The sequence below is a fragment of the Pseudoliparis swirei genome, chromosome 1 (genome assembly GCF_029220125.1).
Source record: "Pseudoliparis swirei isolate HS2019 ecotype Mariana Trench chromosome 1, NWPU_hadal_v1, whole genome shotgun sequence".
Classification (NCBI taxonomy): Eukaryota; Metazoa; Chordata; class Actinopteri; order Perciformes; family Liparidae; genus Pseudoliparis; species Pseudoliparis swirei.
In genome coordinates this window covers 8,087,121-8,105,172 of record NC_079388.1, presented here as the reverse complement: position 1 = coordinate 8,105,172, position 18,052 = coordinate 8,087,121, and the positions used below count along the sequence as shown (strand labels likewise).

The 18,052-nt window shown below is 44.1% G+C and overlaps 3 protein-coding genes across 7 annotated transcripts; all 3 read right to left on the bottom strand.

Annotated features, from left to right (window-relative positions):
* Positions 1-3,671: 3,671 nt before the first annotated feature.
* Positions 3,672-4,868, bottom strand: s100s (S100 calcium binding protein S). 4 transcript variants are annotated; one of them, XM_056413656.1, is made up of 4 exons: positions 4,764-4,868; positions 4,593-4,643; positions 4,096-4,249; positions 3,672-3,872 (listed from the first exon to the last, which is right to left on the bottom strand). In XM_056413656.1, exons 1-4 carry the CDS (start codon positions 4,847-4,849, stop codon positions 3,681-3,683), a joined length of 483 nt encoding a protein of 160 aa, XP_056269631.1. In that variant the 5' UTR covers positions 4,850-4,868; the 3' UTR covers positions 3,672-3,680. The 4 variants fall into 4 exon arrangements, with proteins under 4 accessions (XP_056269631.1, XP_056269640.1, XP_056269655.1 ...); XM_056413665.1 differs by having other exon boundaries at positions 4,597-4,643; positions 4,764-4,839; XM_056413680.1 differs by having other exon boundaries at positions 4,752-4,781.
* Positions 4,869-8,008: 3,140 nt separating this feature from the next.
* s100u (S100 calcium binding protein U) lies at positions 8,009-14,133 on the bottom strand. Of its 2 annotated transcripts, none has more exons than XM_056413561.1 (3): positions 13,881-14,133; positions 11,456-11,586; positions 8,009-10,771 (listed from the first exon to the last, which is right to left on the bottom strand). In XM_056413561.1, the coding sequence occupies exons 2-3, from the start codon at positions 11,573-11,575 to the stop codon at positions 10,109-10,111; spliced, it is 783 nt and encodes a 260-aa protein (XP_056269536.1). In that variant the 5' UTR covers positions 11,576-11,586; positions 13,881-14,133; the 3' UTR covers positions 8,009-10,108. The 2 variants fall into 2 exon arrangements, with proteins under 2 accessions (XP_056269536.1, XP_056269545.1); XM_056413570.1 differs by lacking the exon at positions 13,881-14,133 and adding an exon at positions 13,694-13,823.
* A 1,332-nt stretch (positions 14,134-15,465) lies between these two features.
* On the bottom strand, positions 15,466-16,789 carry s100a11 (S100 calcium binding protein A11). The gene is made up of 2 exons (XM_056413690.1): positions 16,659-16,789; positions 15,466-15,727 (listed from the first exon to the last, which is right to left on the bottom strand). Exons 1-2 carry the CDS (start codon positions 16,785-16,787, stop codon positions 15,593-15,595), a joined length of 264 nt encoding a protein of 87 aa, XP_056269665.1. The 5' UTR covers positions 16,788-16,789; the 3' UTR covers positions 15,466-15,592.
* Positions 16,790-18,052: the final 1,263 nt, after the last annotated feature.

Genomic DNA, 18,052 nt, shown 5'->3' with positions numbered 1-18,052 from the left:
ACCATAGTAATACCATAAGTAATAACATAAATAATAGCATAAATAATACCATAAGTAATACCATAGTAATACCATAGTAATATCATAAGTAATACTATTAGTAATACCATAAGTAATACCATAAGTAATACCATGAGTAATACCATAGTAATATAAGTAATACTATTAGTAATATGTAATACCATAGTAATACCATAGTAATATCATAAGTAATACTATTAGTAATACCATAAGTAATACCATAGTAATACCATAGTAATATCATAAGTAATACTATTAGTAATACCATAAGTAATACCATAGTAATACCATAGTAATATCATAAGTAATACCATGAGTAATACCATGAGTAATAACATAAGTAATACCATGAGTAATAACATAAGTAATACCATAAGTAATACCATAGGTAAGTGCCATTCAAATTCCACTGAAGTGCTAATCTGTTTTTAGTAAAGTCGTAAAAGCTGTGTTTCTAGTCCCAGGTGTTCTTACTGCGTGAGGCGTACCAGGTCCTCGTAACTCATATGTCTGGTGACTCGTGGCTGCAGCCATCAGGTCTCCCTGAGGTCTTCTATCAAGATGGATTTCATGAACCTGAGGAAAGCGGGTCCTCTCAAATTCTGGCCGCGAGAGAGCGAGCTATACCTGGAACGTGATTATTCATCACGCGATATAGACCTGGAGCAACCTTCGTCACTGTATCCTCGAATGGATAATTTAATTTTGTTCTCACATGCATGCCACCCTTTCTCTCATGCCGCCGACCTCTCGGGCTCGCATGACAGCTTGACGCGATGCCCGCCTGACTGCCTGATGGACGTGGCGGCTTGACATCTGGTCGTCGCTTGACCTGCTCCGTTTGTAACCAAAGTTTCCCGGTCTTCCTTATCAGATGCTGCAGGCTCGGTGCCGGTGACCCGGCCCGGCTTTGTGCCGCTCGTCTCTTTTCCTCTCGCTGGCAGCACCTGCCATGTGCGATCCATTAGCAGAGACTCGTGCCTTTTAGGTTGAACCGGCTGAACTTGTAAGGTCAGGCGTGTTTTTAGATACTGTTTGCAGGATGTCCTCTAGCCATTGTCTGTCCAAGTGTGGTTGAAAAGGCTACGTGGTGACTGAGAATTAAGTAACTGCCCCGGAGCAGAACTCCGGGAGGATGCCTGCCTCACAACTGAACTGCTGCAACTCAGTTATTACATTCATTTACCAGCCTCTCTTCTTTTATAACATAATCCCATTGTATTCAATTAGCACGACATTACAAAACGAAATACATTTATAATCTAAAAATATGTGAAATGACATTACTCACCAACACTGTTCTTTTAAATTACTTTTAAAAGACTTTTAGCTGAACTGCATTCATAAGAGTTTGCATAAAAATAGAGGATGACTTTATGTAAGACATTTTGAAAGAAGAAAACAGTGATTTCCAACATGTTGTGGCTTGTGTCCCCTCACAAGAAGAAATGTGTAGCTGGGCCCCTGAGAACGTTTCATAAGCCTTTGAGTTGAGAGCAGTTTCACCAACGAGTGATCCCCCCTCTACATTTCTTAAATGTTTTTACTTAAATTTTAATTTCTCCGACCAATTCGTCATCTCACACCCCCCCATAGAGGGTGTTCCTCCACCACCGGCTACAAGATTGAAATGCAGCTTGTGCATCGACCATAATATGATACATAACCCATTTTTCTCAACCTCACATACATAGAAGGAAGGCGACTTCATTCACTCCTCACATTCCTCCACTATATCTTTACACAGCAAGCTGTCTGCTGCTATTTTACTGCATTATATAGAGAAGTAAAAGATCTGAACACTTCTTCCACTGTATGTCTGGTATTTGTGACCGCTGTTGCTGTTTGTATTTTACATATTGAATAATATATCTATCTATCTACCTGCTGCTGCCTTAAGAACTCACACACCGTGGTGCTAAGTGGCCTTTAATCTTCCTTCCTCTCTTACTGCCAGGTGTTTATGTCATTTGCCAACCGCCTTCTGTCCTCCATGATAACAGCCGTTGTGCCGATCCTTTGAGAATGCAGTTCTCCAAGGCTGTCAACGCTGTTCACAGGTTGTTTGTTTAACTTCGGGCTACAACAGGGTTAACAGTCACGGACGCATGTTGTGTTTTGAATTCTTAACCTATCTGCAACTCCAGCTCAAATATTCAAACAGCCCAATCAGATGACGCCCTTAGAGAACACAGGAATGAACGCAGATCGGGTGAACCCCGCCCACAGACGCTGGCTGGCTGACCTGGAATCAGTTTCTCATTACCGCTGGAGGGAAGAAGAAGAGGAGGCTCCTCGGTGTTCGAGCACAATTACACCCAGACGTGTGTAGAAACCCCTCAGGTGCGGATCTGTGATTCAGCTGCTCAGCATTTCGACTTTCAAACTGTGAAAGCCAGTGAGGTGGAAGATGGAGTGTTGATTTACTATATGTGTGTGTGTGTGTGTGTGTGTGTGTGACACACAACTTGAACATTCCACTGTGATTAAACCAACGGCCTTCCAGGTTACATACTTGACTAATGCACTCCATGAAATGGATTCACTCCCGGCCGATGCACTCCTTCCTTCATTCACAAACACATGCACATAAACACTCTTGACCTTCCCTCAAACCCCCTCTCTTGATCTCTCTCTCTCTCTCTTCCTGCACTCCCTTTGTCTCTCTCTATCTTGCTTCACTCCCTCTGTCGCTCTCTCTCTCTCTCGTTTCCTCCACTCCCTCTGTCTTTCTCCCTCTTTTGAAGAAGTTTTCCATGCAAACATCTGGGTCAGTTTATATCTAGTGGAACAAGACTTGCAGGATATTGTTGGCAGGATGTGTGAGCTGGAGCAGTTTACTCTGTGGGAATCCCCAATACACACACACACACACACACACACACACACACACACACACACACACACACACAAACAAACAGACACACAGAGAGAGACACTGCACCATTCAACTTGATTTCCAGGTGCAGCAATTCATGGCCGTCATGTCGATGAACACTTGTGCAGCATGAGGGATTTGTAGGTATGCAAAACCAAAGACACAGCAATAGATAGTTGGATAAATGCCATGTTTAATATGTTGAAGAATGCATTGGTTATTCCCCAAAAGGATTACAAAATATGCACAAGAAAGGGGATACATCATATTGTTCAACGCTGAGTACATACACTACTATGATAACTTGCAACTTAATACATGTTCACAAATTATTCATGCGGAAGAAGTGCTCAAACATCCTGATGTGCCTTCTGCAAAACTCTGACTTCCTTTTCTTTCCGCTGCCTAATTCAGAACATGCTGTCAAAACATTTAAATGGAAAGGAGTTGAATATATACCCAGCTCTGTATGTAAAGCCTCTCACTGCTTTGAGTGTGACTAGATATGCTTTCTGAAAAACAGTTGCAGAGGAGAAAAATATCTCCTGCTGACTTCCCCGATTACTGTGCACCCACAAACCTTCAGCCGGACCGCTCCCCTCCCGTCTAGTCGTCACGTTTACAGATTGCACAAGACACAAGACTCTGTCCTCTTTCCCCTCTCAGTTATTTCCCCTCCTCCTTCTTCTACACCCCACCTTTTCCCCTTCACCCTCTTTCCACCTCCCACTTCTCCCCCCCTCCCCCCCCCCCCATTCCGCTCTTGCGCTGATTCAATTTTTTACTTCGGCGCCGACTCGCCTTGGCTTTCATCTGGCTTCTCATCTGTTTTGCAATCCAGGAAGAAGTCGTTGCAGGCGACAGTGAGCGCGCCCATCAGGATGATGAACTCGGTGAAGTCCACCTCCCCGTCGTTGTTGGCGTCCAGGTCGTTCATCACCTTCTCCACGGCTTCATTATCTTTGGAGGAGCCCTGACAGAGAGGGAACAAAGAGAGAGAGACTTAAGAATGTGTCATGTGCTATGTGTGTGTGTGTGTGTGTGTGTGTGCAAACATCACTGCACAAGCCTGTCTGAACCTGTGTGTCTGACTACGTGAGCGGATACCTCCGCTTGTGTGTCACATATTTGCCAACTGCATTAGTGTGCTGGTGTTGCCTCATCACACACACACACACACACACTCCTTCTCTTACCCCCAAGTAAGTCCCCAGCTCCTCCAGAAGCAGCTCCTTGAGTTCGCCCCTGCTCAGCGTGAACTTGTCGCCCTCCTTCCCAGAGTACTTGTGGAAGGTCTTTATGAGCATCTGCATGGCGTTCTCCAGGTTGGAAGTTGGCTCCTTGGACATACTGTGAAAGGTATCGGGGTCAAAAGGTCAGAGTCTCCCGCAAAATGCCCGCTCCAGCCAGGGCTGCATGTGTGGTCACATGGCAGTCAAGGCCGAAGCCGCCTCTGAGTCAAAGTGAGAGCAGGACAGGCAGATGGATGGAGTGAAGGAAGGTGTGTTTTCCCCCCATGTCTACACAATGGGTTAAATAACGCTCTGCGTGTAGAGCAGAGAATATTACTGACCCGAATTTTTGAAATAGTGCGGTCACAGTGTGTGCGTGACCTTACTGGGTTTTTACATTTCAGAGGTTTGGATGGAAAGATGAAGGACGGCTTTGGGAAAGCTTTTCGAATCAATCTTACACACATTGTGTCCGGCATCTTGGAGCTTCTTGTGCTGGACTTGTGGAGAGACTGCACACACAGACACAGATACACTGTCAATGATGCAACAAACAGTCAGAAAGTGAAGCTTTTCTATCTCAATGTATTCAAAAAAGAAGAAGAAAAGAAGGAACGCACTCCTCGTGTCACCTGAAAGATGGTTTGAAGAACGTTTGTGCCGTCGTGAAAGTCCACTTCCCGGGTTGACGCTCCTCTAAGCTGAAGAGGTCACGCATAACAATTAGCTCTGTGGTATCGTCGAAAAGTGGCTTCAGCTCTCCGTCTGCCGGTTGCGTAACAAGTCTCATCGTTAAAGATGGAAACCCGAAACTCGTCTGGTGATCACATTGAAACGCCAAGAGGGCCGGGTACCACCAGGTCCCAGCCAACTGGGTTCTGCTCACCTCCACGCTGGCTCAAGTTTAAAGTTTAAAGGCTTGATAAAAAATAGAAGTCGGCTTCATTGCTTCGAGGCTAGTCCATAACCACGCAACTGATGGAGACGAGCGATCCGTCCGTCGCTGCATGTTCATGTTTTATGAACTGCCAGCTGTCACAAAAGCAGACGGGATGCCGACGTCCTCTTTATGCTGCGCAGCTTTGTCAGAGTTGTAGTTGTAGGAGACAAAAGACGAGCGGACACCAAAGCTGGCTAACTGGAGAATCTATAGGGGTCCTCTGTCACTCACTGACAGGAGGCAATTGGAAACCATGGAGACGAAAATGCTCTCAGTAACACAACATAGTGTATGGTTATAATGAATATGTCAACTTAATGATGGAGCCACATCTACGCCGAGGATGAAAGAAGTTGAACGTTTGGTTATAAAAAGGACAACGTACCAATGGTTTGCTACGCCTTGTTTCTAGTTGTTATTCATGTTACATATGCAATTCTACATTAATGTCAGTATATTGTCATTTCATTTTTTTTCCAACACAGCGTTGCCTCAAAATCGATCACTTTCTTGACGCATAATAATTCCCTGTCGTGCTCGTCTTCAAAGGTGCACATCAAAAGAAGGCAAAATAAATTCTGAAAAGAATCCGGTGGTCCTCCGCTGGGCGCCACGGTCCAGTGTCTCTCTGCTCTGAAGGTTTTTGAATCCACAGCTATTTGCTGCAGTTGCACGGCTGATAAAAGGCGTTAAATGCACTTTTAAAGTGAACGTCAATTATCTGCAAAGGAGAAAAGAGAGGGAAGAGACCCCTCTGAGCTGCGTGTCTCACCTGAGTGCTGATGGAGGGCCTCCTTTGTCTTTGTCTTTGAAGAGGTGCAGGGGACAGAGCCAAGGCAGAGATAGATGGGGAGAGAGTTCGCCTGTCTTAAATATCAGCTGGCCATCCCCCTCCTCCCCCTCCTCCCGGTCCTCCTCGCCCCTCAAACCCTCTTACTTACTTCTCTTTCTCGATCCTCCCTCTTTTGCAGGTGCTTTCTTTCCATCACTCACACACACACACACGCACGCACGCACGCACGCACGCACGCACGCACGCACACACACACACACACACACACACACACACACACACACACACACACACACACACACACACACACACACACAGGGACCCAGGGAAGGACATTTACCGATTTTTTAGAGGGCAATTGTTGTCCCCACTGACTGAAATCCATAGGCATTTAAAAAGTCATGAAAAGTTGTGAAATAACATTTAACCTCTGTTCAAAAATAATTAAAATACTTATTTAGGCTTACATTATATGAGCACTTGTCCTAAAAATGGAAATAATAAGACTATTAGGCAGTAGTCGTTCAAAGTGTAAAACTGTTTGTTTATTTTAACCAAAAAATAAACAGAAAACATAAATCAGACAATCATATTCAATAATCTGTCCCTCTGTACACATTACATCTATTGCACCTGTCCATCCTGGAGAGGGATCCTCCTCTGTTGCTCTCCTGAAGGTTTCTTCCTTTTTCCCCGTGAAGGGTTATTTGGGAGTTTTTCCTGGTCCGATGTGAGGTTTTGGGACAGGGATGTCTATGTGTACAGATTGTAAAGCACTCCGAGACAAATTTGTAAATTGTGAAAATGGGCTATACAAATAAACTGAATTGAATTGAATTATATTGTATTTTAAACAACTATTAACAATTATAACTTATTTCTTTTTTTTAATAATTCAAAATTGTATTTGATTTTTTGTGTGTACCTACCTACAGATAGGACACACAACAAAGAACACAAATAAAACATTATTAAATTATCAGAATTATGGGGCATTTGTTGCCCCTCTCCTAGTGATATCAGGGGCAACATTATAGTTCATAGGGGCAGTTTTGCCCTTGTGTATTTTCGATGCTGCACGTACCTGCACTCACACACATCTCTCTCTCTCAAGAGAACTGGATTCTTGAAAGCAGGCCACACAGATACTATTATTAAAGTTATTGTCACAGTTTTATTCAATATTAGCCATTAAACATATTACATGGAATTAGCGAAAACGATACAGCATTGCGTATGAAGTTGAGTTTACTGGACATGACAGCAGACTGAAATGAGTCCAGCTGCTAAACACACACACACACACACACACACACTCTAGTACTTGGCAGCAAATAAACAGAGAACATCAATGGCCGATGAGCACCTGCACAATACCCTGGGAATGGCCCCATTATCTCAGACGTTTTGTCACAAAGCACATTCATATATTTGTATGTACACTTCTTATATCCGCTGGGAGGGTTCTGAACTCAGGCTTTTATCTTTACTTGTCACAGGATGAATGGGCCTTATTGTGTGTCAATGAAGATCGGTCTGCAAACACTCCCTGCCACCACAGATCTGATAGGCTTCGTTCTAGCATGTTTTTAATCTTGGATTTAAGGCTGGGCGGGGTTCACACTATGGGGCAGTTTAATCTCTTGCGAGTAAGAAAGCTCTCACAGTTCACTCCATCCATCTGCCAAGAAGATTTAAAAACTAAGCGTTAGCTGCTATAGATTCATTTCCAGATGTTTAATCCAGGTCTGTTCACACTAAATCAGCTTTTGTTAAAAATACCAGTAAAGTGAATTTTGCTTCATCCAGTTTCTTTTTATTTATTAATCGGACATCATTTTGCTTCTCATGATTGGTTGAGAGCGAAAGACCTCTCAACACGTCTGGCTAAGTGCCTGAGGCCAAAGTACACGTTGAACCGAAAACCGGTTGCAGCTAACGCAAGTGTGTCATACGTCTCAGTTATTCACAGGAAGTACCATGTTTAGAAAACGTTGTGATATAAGAAGAATATCGGTGGAAATCATAATATAGACTAAATAGCCAAACATGTTCAGGTGCGTTAGTAATAGAGCATGCAGGAAGCACCGTGTACTACGAGTACAAAGGCTGAGTGAGTGTAAATGAGACAGTATTTACAATGGGAGTGTCGCAGGGAGACCACATGACTCACAGGTTTATTTGTTTTGCCCATTTCGCTGCAGAGCAGTTTGAGGCACCAGGTGCTGTTACAGTGCATATTTGGGGGTGTGCCCAAAATGTGTGCGCCTTCAGCACGAACCGGCTGGCCAGGTACATATAACACAGAGGGCCTGCAACGCGAGCCTTTTTCTCATGGCTGCATTATTTACGAGGAGACAACTATCAAATCATTAAATTGTAATTAACAAATTGCATATATATGACAAAGCAGTACATCTTCAAGTGATCTCCATAGTGGTCCAAACAAGAAAGAGTTAGGTTAAAAAGTGACATATAAAAGGAGGCCATGTCCAACTTAAATATTTGGCCACAATGATTGCAGTACAATGTAAATACTAGCAAATACGTTTCTGATAGCATGCAACATCGTACGTAGTAGTAGTTGTAAAAAGATCCCACCACTTGGATTCATATAGCTGGCTCAGTATTCTTCTGTTTTTCTTTTGTTAAAGCACCAGGTCTGATGGGCGGAAGCACTGGAGCCCGGGATTACTTTCATGTAATTGTTTGTGTCCCAGGGTGTGTTACCCCTCAAATGCCTAATCCAGTGGTTTCCCAATGCTGTGACTCAAGGATCCAGTTGCAGGTCAAAGAGGGTCTTTAACTGAATGAGGGTGTAACCGACAAACAAACACGCAAGCCGAAACAACTGGTCTTAAAACAACCAACACACTTTCCGTCACTCCGATCCAGTTCTACCAGGAGCCGCTGCAGATGATGTGCCATCCAGCACATTTATGGATCAATAACCATTGAAATGCCATATGGTTTGAAAGACATGCAACAAATTAAGATGCACAAATTGTATTGTAAAGCACATAAGATCAAAACTGCCAACAGGTGACACCTGTTATAGGCTTCTTTTTTTAACTTCTTGATGTTTGCTGTGTTGTTCATGTCTGCCAGCTCTAATCCAGGTGGATTAGGTTGCATGAACACCTCCTCTGGTGACCAGTCCACTCCCAGGAACTATTCTGGGCTCCCATTTGACTAAAGACGTTCTTTGGTGTTGATTCCATCCTTGAACCTTAATTATTTATCCTATAGGGCCTCACTTTATCTTCCAGTTCCATAGTCGGTGGCTGAATGCGACTCAAGGGAACATACTGAAGGGCCTACATGAGTACCTCTCTGGGAATTACAGAAATGAAAGAAAGAGACAGAGACTATAAAGTAGACTAGGAAGGTAACATCGACAGAGTACGCAATTATATTAGCTTGAAGTAATGCAAGTCTTTAGCAAAACAATTTGTTTATTGTCATGCCAAATCAGCTCCATAGCAATGAGAGTTAAAAGATGAAAGAATGTATAAAAAAATGTGTTATTTGTGATTTTCCTGCATACATTATAATAATAGTTCAACATTCTGGGAAATGATTAGGTCTCTTGCAGAGAGTTAGCCATTGGAATCAGACATTACAGCTAAAGTTAGCTATCTGGCTTCATCCTGCACGGACGAGTATAACGGGGCGTCGCCCGTCTCATCCAACTCCTGGCAAGAAAGCGTGATCAAATTTCCCAAATGACAAAATATTCCTTGACGCCATTAGTGCTTTGAGGACGTCTTACTATTAGTAAGTAGCGTCGAGGAGTTAAAGATGATAGCCAGATTAGGATAAAAGTGGGAAGAGGACGGTATTTAAACTTCTTAATAACTGCAGAGACACTCTGGTCACTGCAGGTAAGTCAGATTTTGCAGTAAGCTTTTCACAGGGACATGGCATGCATATGATTGTGCACATAGTCTAGTGTCATAATGAGGTAAATGTGCTGGATAGTGGGATGCATATGCTTCATGAGCGTAGTGGCAAGTAGTGGTGCAAAGCAATGATTCTACTGTTATATATATATATATATCATGTACGGGGAATGCAACTGGCTTTCAACTTCTGGCAATATTTTGTATTTCAAGGTTGTATGAATTTGAACATTCTTTAGTGGCATACCAATTTATTTTGGCATTAATGCTGAGTTTTGTTTAGTGTTGAATGCAAGAGAGTAGTGTGATTTTCTTTTTTTTGGTGAATGATTGGATAGTCCCCTATGAGGTGCCCTCTATCTTCTTCTCCACTTCTTCAGCCACCGCTGCATCCAACTTCTCTACAGCTTCCTCCAGCTTTCCTATTTCCGCTATCATCTCATCTTTTTTCACCACCTCTGCCACTGCCGCCGCTGCCACCTCCGTGTCTAACACCGCCATCGCTTTATTCTCCTCTTCCTTTGCTGCCTCAGGCTGCGTCTCCCCCTCTGACTTTATTTCTACCGTTACTCCATTTTCTACCACCTTTGCTTCAGCAACTGCTTCTACTTTTACGTCATTATTGGCCTCTGGCGTTGCTTCCTCCTTCGCCTCTGCGCTGGCTTCTGGCGTTGCTTCCTCCTTCGCCTCTGTGCTGGCTTCTGGCGTTGCTTCCTCCTTCGCCTCTGCGCTGGCTTCTGGCGTGGCTTCCTCCTTTGCCTCTGCGCTGGCTTCGGGCTTCTTCTCCTCTTTGCCCGGAGCGGCGGCATCCGGAACGGTGGCGAGAACCACCGGTTCGGACGCAGCATTTTTGGCAGACTCTTCTTTGGCGAGGCCACGCTGCTCGCTGAGCGACACCGCCAGGTAGCCGACCAGCTTCAGGTACTCCTCAAATCCGACCTTGCCGTCTTGGTTGGCATCCAGTCCCTGGCGCATGTCTTTGACCGCCTCCTTGCTGTCTGTGTCCTGGACATTAGGCACACACACGACAATGGGACAATCAAGCATGATGGTTAGCAACTCTACACTGATGAAATCACCATACGCAATTAGAGAATGACCCTCTATCTACATCAGAATGCTGAGGAATGTCATTCCATCATATGGGTCACAGGTGTCAAACACAAGGCCCGCGGGCCGAATCCAGCCCGTCACATTATTTTATGTGATCCCTGACGGCTTGAAAGACATGCGATCCCTTTTTCTTAAAGAAATGTAAGAAAAATATCCTGTGCTTTTATTTTGAAGGCTTCAAATGAAATGGATGTCTGTTATAATATTAGGGATATTTTTCTGATGTACAATATTTCTACACTCAAATAAGCAATAACCAATGCAAAGAGAGTTATTTAACAATATGTTAAGGGATAGTTTATACAGTGTTACAGTTACTACCGACCCTTTAAGAGGCAGCCATGATGTGGCCCACGGTGAAAATGAGTCTGACACCCCTGATATGGGATCACTTGTCTCCCTCCCACCTGCTGTATGTTACACCACCAATTGGTCACAATGCTCGTGTTGAGAGTCTGAACAGGTTCCAACTCGCCTGTGCTAATGCAAGACTAAGCGGTGTGGATTTCTGTGACGTTTTTACATTATGCAATATATAGTGATATTTCAGAAAAGGTTCAGTGAAGGTTTCCTAACCGAAAGGATGTTGGAGAGCTGGCTCTTGACAAGGCTCTGGAATTGAGACTGTCCTAGACTGTCCTTCCCCTTGGTCGACTTCATGAAGACCTTCACCATGGTCTGAATAGCAGGCTCCATGACTCCTCTCTCTGGGGAAAGGAAGAGGTCAAAACAATGGCGTCAGACAGACAAGACAAACACATGCATAGATAGATAGATCATAACATAAGTGATTAAACGTGTTGCTGCTGTAGCGTGTGGGGAAAGGGAGGAAGGTCCAGGACGGTCTGATTCAAAACACATTGAAGTGATAGAAACATCCAGTGGAAAATGAAGTGGCGGATGTTTCCGTGTCACTGCGGGGCTTTTCGTTTCAGGTGTCGAGTCCACAGTTGCAATAAGGGAGGGACGGTGACGCAAGATAAGTGGAGAGGGTGAGAGGGAGTCTGATTGAGAGACGAGACGCACAATGGAAGTTCTGATCTTTGAGCGGTCATCTGATCTACTGACGCCACCGAGGGGACTGGGCTTCAGATTACCTGAGGGATTACCTAGTCCCGGTTTGCTCTCTCTCTCTCTCTCTCTCTCTCTCTCTTCCATTGCCCGCCGCCCTTTCTTTTTCTACAGCCTTCGCGCCGTTGAACACGAATACACGCAAACCCGTCTGACTATGAGGCTTCAACACATTTACATGGTGTTTTGTACAAACCAGCAGCAAATTCCTGCACAATTATTATTCAAGATAGACACAAAAATAACTGTAGACGTCCACAGGTAACTCGTGCTCAAAGTATTCCAAAGAAATGGCACGAGGGGACACAGCTCTGCCAGAATTCCATTCATTGCTGTCTGCGGAGATCACTTAGACAGGAATTTACAGGCCAACTTCGAGCTAGTTTGCCCCAAAGCAGTGAGCGAATGTGTTCCAGGCGACTACTAGTCTTTCAGCTTCAGTAGTTGCTGTAGAGCAAACAACGGTTTACACTAGCGAGAAGAACGCTCTCTGGATCTGTAGGTAGTATTTGCTAACTCAATTACTCAAGTGTGTATGGAACCCTCCGGACAAACTATTTGTCCATCACAATCATACATGCTTGTGCCCGTTTGTCTCATTATAGCTCCGACACTGTAGATATATATAGGGCCATAAAAAGCTCAAACGTACCCCTTGACCTAATGATCTCCAACGGCTTCGCTCCGTTCACAATACAACCACAAGTTTGCATGAATTAGAGTAAGCACAGCATATCGGATTGTCAAAACAGCTCTCATTGAAAAATAGTGATTCAAAAGGTGTTGATTTTACACTTTAAAAAACAACATGCAGCGTTTTTAGTGCTGTTGCACACGCAGCCCTTATTTTTGGAGGCACTTTAAGAGACTTCCTCCTGCACAGGTGACACACCCTCCTCAGCCAGAGTGCACAAGGTGCGTCCTGTCCTGAAATACCCAGAAAAGGCATTTATTCTATTCTTGGATTGACGTTTCTGTCCATTCTCACGTTCATTAGTAACCACTATCGAGGTTGTGTTCTCACACGTGCGCTAATTTCGACGAATGAATTGCGTCATCCATACGGAACGGAGAGAAACCAATCCCAATTTTTTTGTGTCTTAAAAAAGTCCCCAAATCAAATAATGAAATAGGCCTACAAGCAGAGGTTTCCCGTTTCCCTCCAGAGCCCAAAGGAGATAGAGTATTGCGTTTCCAAATGGGCGAATGTGATACGGTATGTGCGCAGAGTCATGACAATACTACTGCTCGTGTGTGGCATCAAATATTAACAGAGGAACATGAGGTTGTGGCTTGAAAGCCGAACGTTGCGCAATACTATAAAGTTATAGCCTCACCACCATCAACACGAAGAGCAGTTTTAAATATTTAACAATAATGTTGTCACTAACTACACACAGCGCCACAAAACCCCACCCGGCAATAAGACAAGCGGACCCTCTCGCAGGGTCTCTTTTATAAAGCATAGTGTGTGCAAACATTTTGCGCACAATTGCGCTCCTACGCGCGACCCGGATGCCCACTGGATATACCACGTAAGCTCAATACTCAAGTCACCTCAAGTCAGTTACATTTTTCATAGGCTGTTTGCAATTGATCGGCAACCTGACAACTGAGCTACACCTCCATATCACATATCTTTCCGAGAGAGACAGACAGAGAGCAGTTGGCCATCAAACACCGCCAATAAAACCGCCCAAGGAAGCGGAAAAAACAGCAACTGTCTCCATAAACTTTACACACATGCAACGTGAGCCTGGAGACGTCTGCGTCCTGCAGTCACACCGCGGCAAACTTCCATGGGAATGGCTCACGCAAGAGTATCGAAACGTGGCAACCAAAAAAAAAACCGATGAACAAACAACGCTGGTGCACAAAGTTTCCACGCCGAGGAAGTTTAAAGTAATCCAGAAAGACGCATTCAACTCACCGTATACCGTCTGCGGGACAACTGAAGTGTATAAATGTGCGCAAATAGGAGTTTCTGCTCTCTTCTCCGCCTTTCTACGCCTCTTTGAGCTCAGAGAACTTGCCAAACTAGTAGGACAGCCGAATCTCTTCCGTGATTTAGGCTCTTTTTTCCCTTTTTTTTTCTTTCCCTCAAACTTTTCCCCCTGACAAGTTAAAGGGCGTGTACCTGGAAGGGTGAGATGGAGAAGTGAACGTGGACGAGCGCGCGGCTCTAACGCGCAGGAAAAGGGAGTGAAAGTGTATCAAAACACTTATACTTTGTTTTTATTGGCATTATCTCTGGCTCACGGGCCAGCCGGTTCACGTCACGTGTGATTCGCAGGCTTTGAGGCTTCATCAGCCGGGACGAGGAGACGGGGCGGGAGGGATTACTTCATCTGGAAGACTCGGTGGCTTTCCAAAGTATTCCACTTATTAAATGAAGACGCAGAAAAACACGTCTACAGGTACCATAGCCTACATGATTTTATCATACAGTTTACGGAAGATGTTTTTTGTTGTTGTGGGTTTCAGTGACAGAAATGCAAAATGCACTTTGCACCAACAAAAGCAACACACATGAACAAAATCCCAGTTTTCAACGAGAATAAACAGCTTTAACTAATTTGGTTAATTGTGTTGGAGGGCTGAGCTTTTCCCAACTGACACGTTTTGAGAAAGTAGAGAGTAAAATAATCTTTGGTGGAAAAAGTCAGTGTGGGTGGCAAAAGCGCTGCAAGAGGTATAAAGCAGTCTTGCCAGATTCTTGAGAGGGCCTTCAAGTGTTTACATTTAAAAACAAATTGAAATGAAGTCTCACTACTGGTGCTGCTTTCTGTGAGATCCAAGCTGCAGGTATCTGGGGAAGCTCTTGGCTGCCCACTGACATGACTTCCCCACACAAACCTCCATTCAATGGACTGCTCTAATTTGAAAGCTGCTGACTCATTCATCATCGCTCCTCCCACACTGGCACCTGAGTGTTTGTAATTTGGATACAAAGGTCATGTTGTCTAATCTGTCAAAAGATCTGCTTTTTTTAAATGATCAAGGAGCACCGTTACTCATTTACAGAGTTAAAAAGCGGCCGTGCAGGCTATTAAACTGTAGCAGGCCAGCACACGTAACTCCACCTGGACATCAGAATAAATACAAACTGACCCTCTAACACCAATAATGAATCGATAAACAAACAATGCAAATGAAACTACATCGCTCCAAACATAATGGGGTGTACTTGGTCCACACATCCCCATTACACAGTGCACTGAGGCCTCAGGGACAGACAGTGAAAACCTTGACGCTTGGACAGGCCTCTTTGTGCCAGCTTATGAAGCTCTATGGAACAAGATATGGTCTGGATGGAGTATTTGTGGTGGCGGTAATGCATATAGGATTACAGGCCCACTAAATAAAAGCTGTAATACACTCCCTCCTGCTCAAATGTGGGTGCCTGCACATCATTCATGGTGAATGAATGACAGGAGACAGTGTCGCTGGATGAGGATACAACACAATGAAGCCTTTAATTCAAAGTTCCCGGCATTGACGGAATGGAAGAGTTACACATGTGGCACCGGTGGGGTGATGAAAGCATTCGAATCCTTTTGATTTTACAGTTTGACAGTTTTAATTGGGTTTGATTGGCGTTGCTCAAAGCCCACACTTGACAGACGGAGGCGGGCTGCCCCTCTACTGGCCGAAGCCTCCCTGTTCGCTCGCCAGCTTTCCCATCAGCTGCCAGAACTCTGAGAAATTCAGCTCCCCGTCGTTGTTTTCATCCAGCGAGCCCATGAGCTGCTCGATGGCCCCCGGATCGCTGGCGTTCTGTGGGTGATCACAGAGAGGAGGAGACCCTGATCACAATGACATCACCCTGAGCTGCAACACCAAGCAGCCTGCTCTGCAAAGACTGTCCCGCCACCTAATGGTTGAGCAGTAACAAGTCGATGAGTACTAACTCACAGCCTCACCTAGTTCCCTGATGATGAAAGCGTGTGTGATTGTGTTTGAGTAGATGTGTACTGCATGTGTGTATATGTGGACCACACATAAAACCTGTATTCAACCAGTTAAATTGTGCCATCTGTCTGACTTGTTTTTCCCGATTATTTCCATTCTACTTCCATAGAGGCACAATCCAACATTACGCTCAGATACATTTGTGACTAATGTGATATTAGGTAAATCATTTAAGTGATGTGTCAAGTTAAAGTATTAAAGGTTTGGTAGTTACAGCTCATCAAATATTTGTATTTGCTCTCTTCCCTTCCAGCAGCTGGAATCTGAATACATTATTTTTCCCAGACAACTTCCAAGCCATGGTTACACATTACTGCACATCATGTCATGTTGATTTGAGATGGGAAATTGGCATTTTATATTACATTTAATATGTAATGGGAACAGATACCTGGTTGATTGACCTATATTGTTTTGTGTGGTGCAGCATGAGACCTCATGATGACATGCCATGCAGTAACAAACAGCGTAGAAACATGGCTCTGAATCACAGAGAGAATACATGGTACATTTTACATGATGATGTTGACTCTTGAGAGAAGATAATATGTAAAACTAAGGATGAGCCGTCACATGTCTATCAATATAACCACAGTAATATGTGTGAATAACAGAGCAGTGCATCATAAACTACAGTCTCTTTGATATACATATATATATATATATATATAGTAACAGATATAATAAAGATATCAATCAGCTGGCAAATTGTCTCTGAAGAACTCTTTAGATTTACCTTGACATAGTTGGGCAGCTGGGAGGTCACCAGGTTTTGGAATTCATCTTTGCTCAGGGTGCTGGAGGACCCATCTTTCCCAGCGTGAGTCTTGAACTGGGTAACAATGGTACAGATGGCAGCTTCCATGACGGTTTGTGCTGAGGCCTGAAGAGCAAAGAGAGAAACCAAAGCCTCAACGAACACCTTTCACAAAGAGGTGTGAGTCCGATTGTGTTAAAAACCAGTGGCGGTGGTCCCTCACCGTTTGAGTTGAGATGCTGGGTTACGTGTTTCAGCTGGTACCAAGAGCCTTGTCCCACTCTGACCATCACCTCTCTGAATTTATACGCTTCATCTTCGTTCCCTGATGCACACATCAGCGGAAAACACTCAACCTGCCCTCGTCTCCCCCATCCAGCAGGCTGGCCTTATCTCTGCCTGATTTCCACTCAAATCTGCAGACACACACACACACACACACACACACACACACACACGAAGAAGGCTGACCACTCCGTCCTATGAAGGGCACATTTGTACTGATGATGGCACAAAACCTTTCCGGTCTGTTTGCAGAGCGAGGACCTGTCAGGCCGTTTCACTCACGTGGCTGATTCATGCACGCCTAAGCAGTTATTAGTTTATACAAAACATGACTCCAATAATATGGCATTCAGGACCACAGACGGTGGTTTCATGTGGAACTCTTTACCATTACAGGAGCCAACGTGTGTGGAAATAAATAAATAAATGGCAACTTTGATTTGATATGATTTAAAGGACGATGTTGGCTGTCCTGGCTCCTTAGTGGTGGAACGAGCTCCCCGCTGACATCAGGACAGCAGTCTCTATATCTTCCACCGGAAACTAAAAACACATCTTTTTCAAAAATATATCTTGAATAAAAACAGGTTAGCACTTCAGTGCCACTTTAATGGCACTTATTATGGTATTTTAGTAGTTTGGCTTTATGTTGTGTTCTGAGTTTGTACTCGTGGTTAAATGCACTTATTCTAAGTCTCTTTGGATAAAAGCGTCTGCTGAATGACATGTCATGTAATGTATCATTGAGGTTTTAGCATGCAGTGTTTTAATGCATCTTTTCTTTGGAACTGCAGGTTGCACCTTGACGAAGACATCAAGGCGATGAAAAGCAGACAGAAATGCTTGTATGGCGACTTGTAGAATCCCATGAATGACTATCTCTCTCTCTCTCTCCCTGGTGACTGATTGTTCTTGATCATTGCTCACCTTCTCGTTCACCAGCGTGTCAGGTCAGTGACTCACCGGCTGGTTCACGTATCACACACAGGCTCAGAGAGACGATTTAATCTAGATGTAAATATTTTAGTTCGGCATCATTGCTGCGATAACAGATGCCCGTCATTCCAACACTTCCATTTCCTGTCAGA

Bases quoted from the DNA above. Each gene is read 5' to 3' on its own strand.
- s100s (XM_056413656.1), bottom strand. From the start codon at position 4,849: ATGCGTGACCTCTTCAGCTTAGAGGAGCGTCAACCCGGGAAGTGGACT. The intron at 4,644-4,763 runs GTGACACGAGGA...CTGTGTGTGCAG, and splicing joins TTCTTCAAACCATCTTTCAG to TCTCTCCACAAGTCCAGCAC. The intron at 4,250-4,592 runs GTAAGATTGATT...TACCTTTCACAG, and splicing joins AGATGCCGGACACAATGTGT to TATGTCCAAGGAGCCAACTT.
- s100a11 (XM_056413690.1), bottom strand. From the start codon at position 16,787: ATGGAAGCTGCCATCTGTACCATTGTTACCCAGTTCAAGACTCACGCT. The intron at 15,728-16,658 runs GTAAATCTAAAG...GATCACCCACAG, and splicing joins AGCTGCCCAACTATGTCAAG to AACGCCAGCGATCCGGGGGC.
- s100u (XM_056413561.1), bottom strand. From the start codon at position 11,575: ATGGAGCCTGCTATTCAGACCATGGTGAAGGTCTTCATGAAGTCGACC. The intron at 10,772-11,455 runs GTTAGGAAACCT...CCTAATGTCCAG, and splicing joins AGCTCTCCAACATCCTTTCG to GACACAGACAGCAAGGAGGC.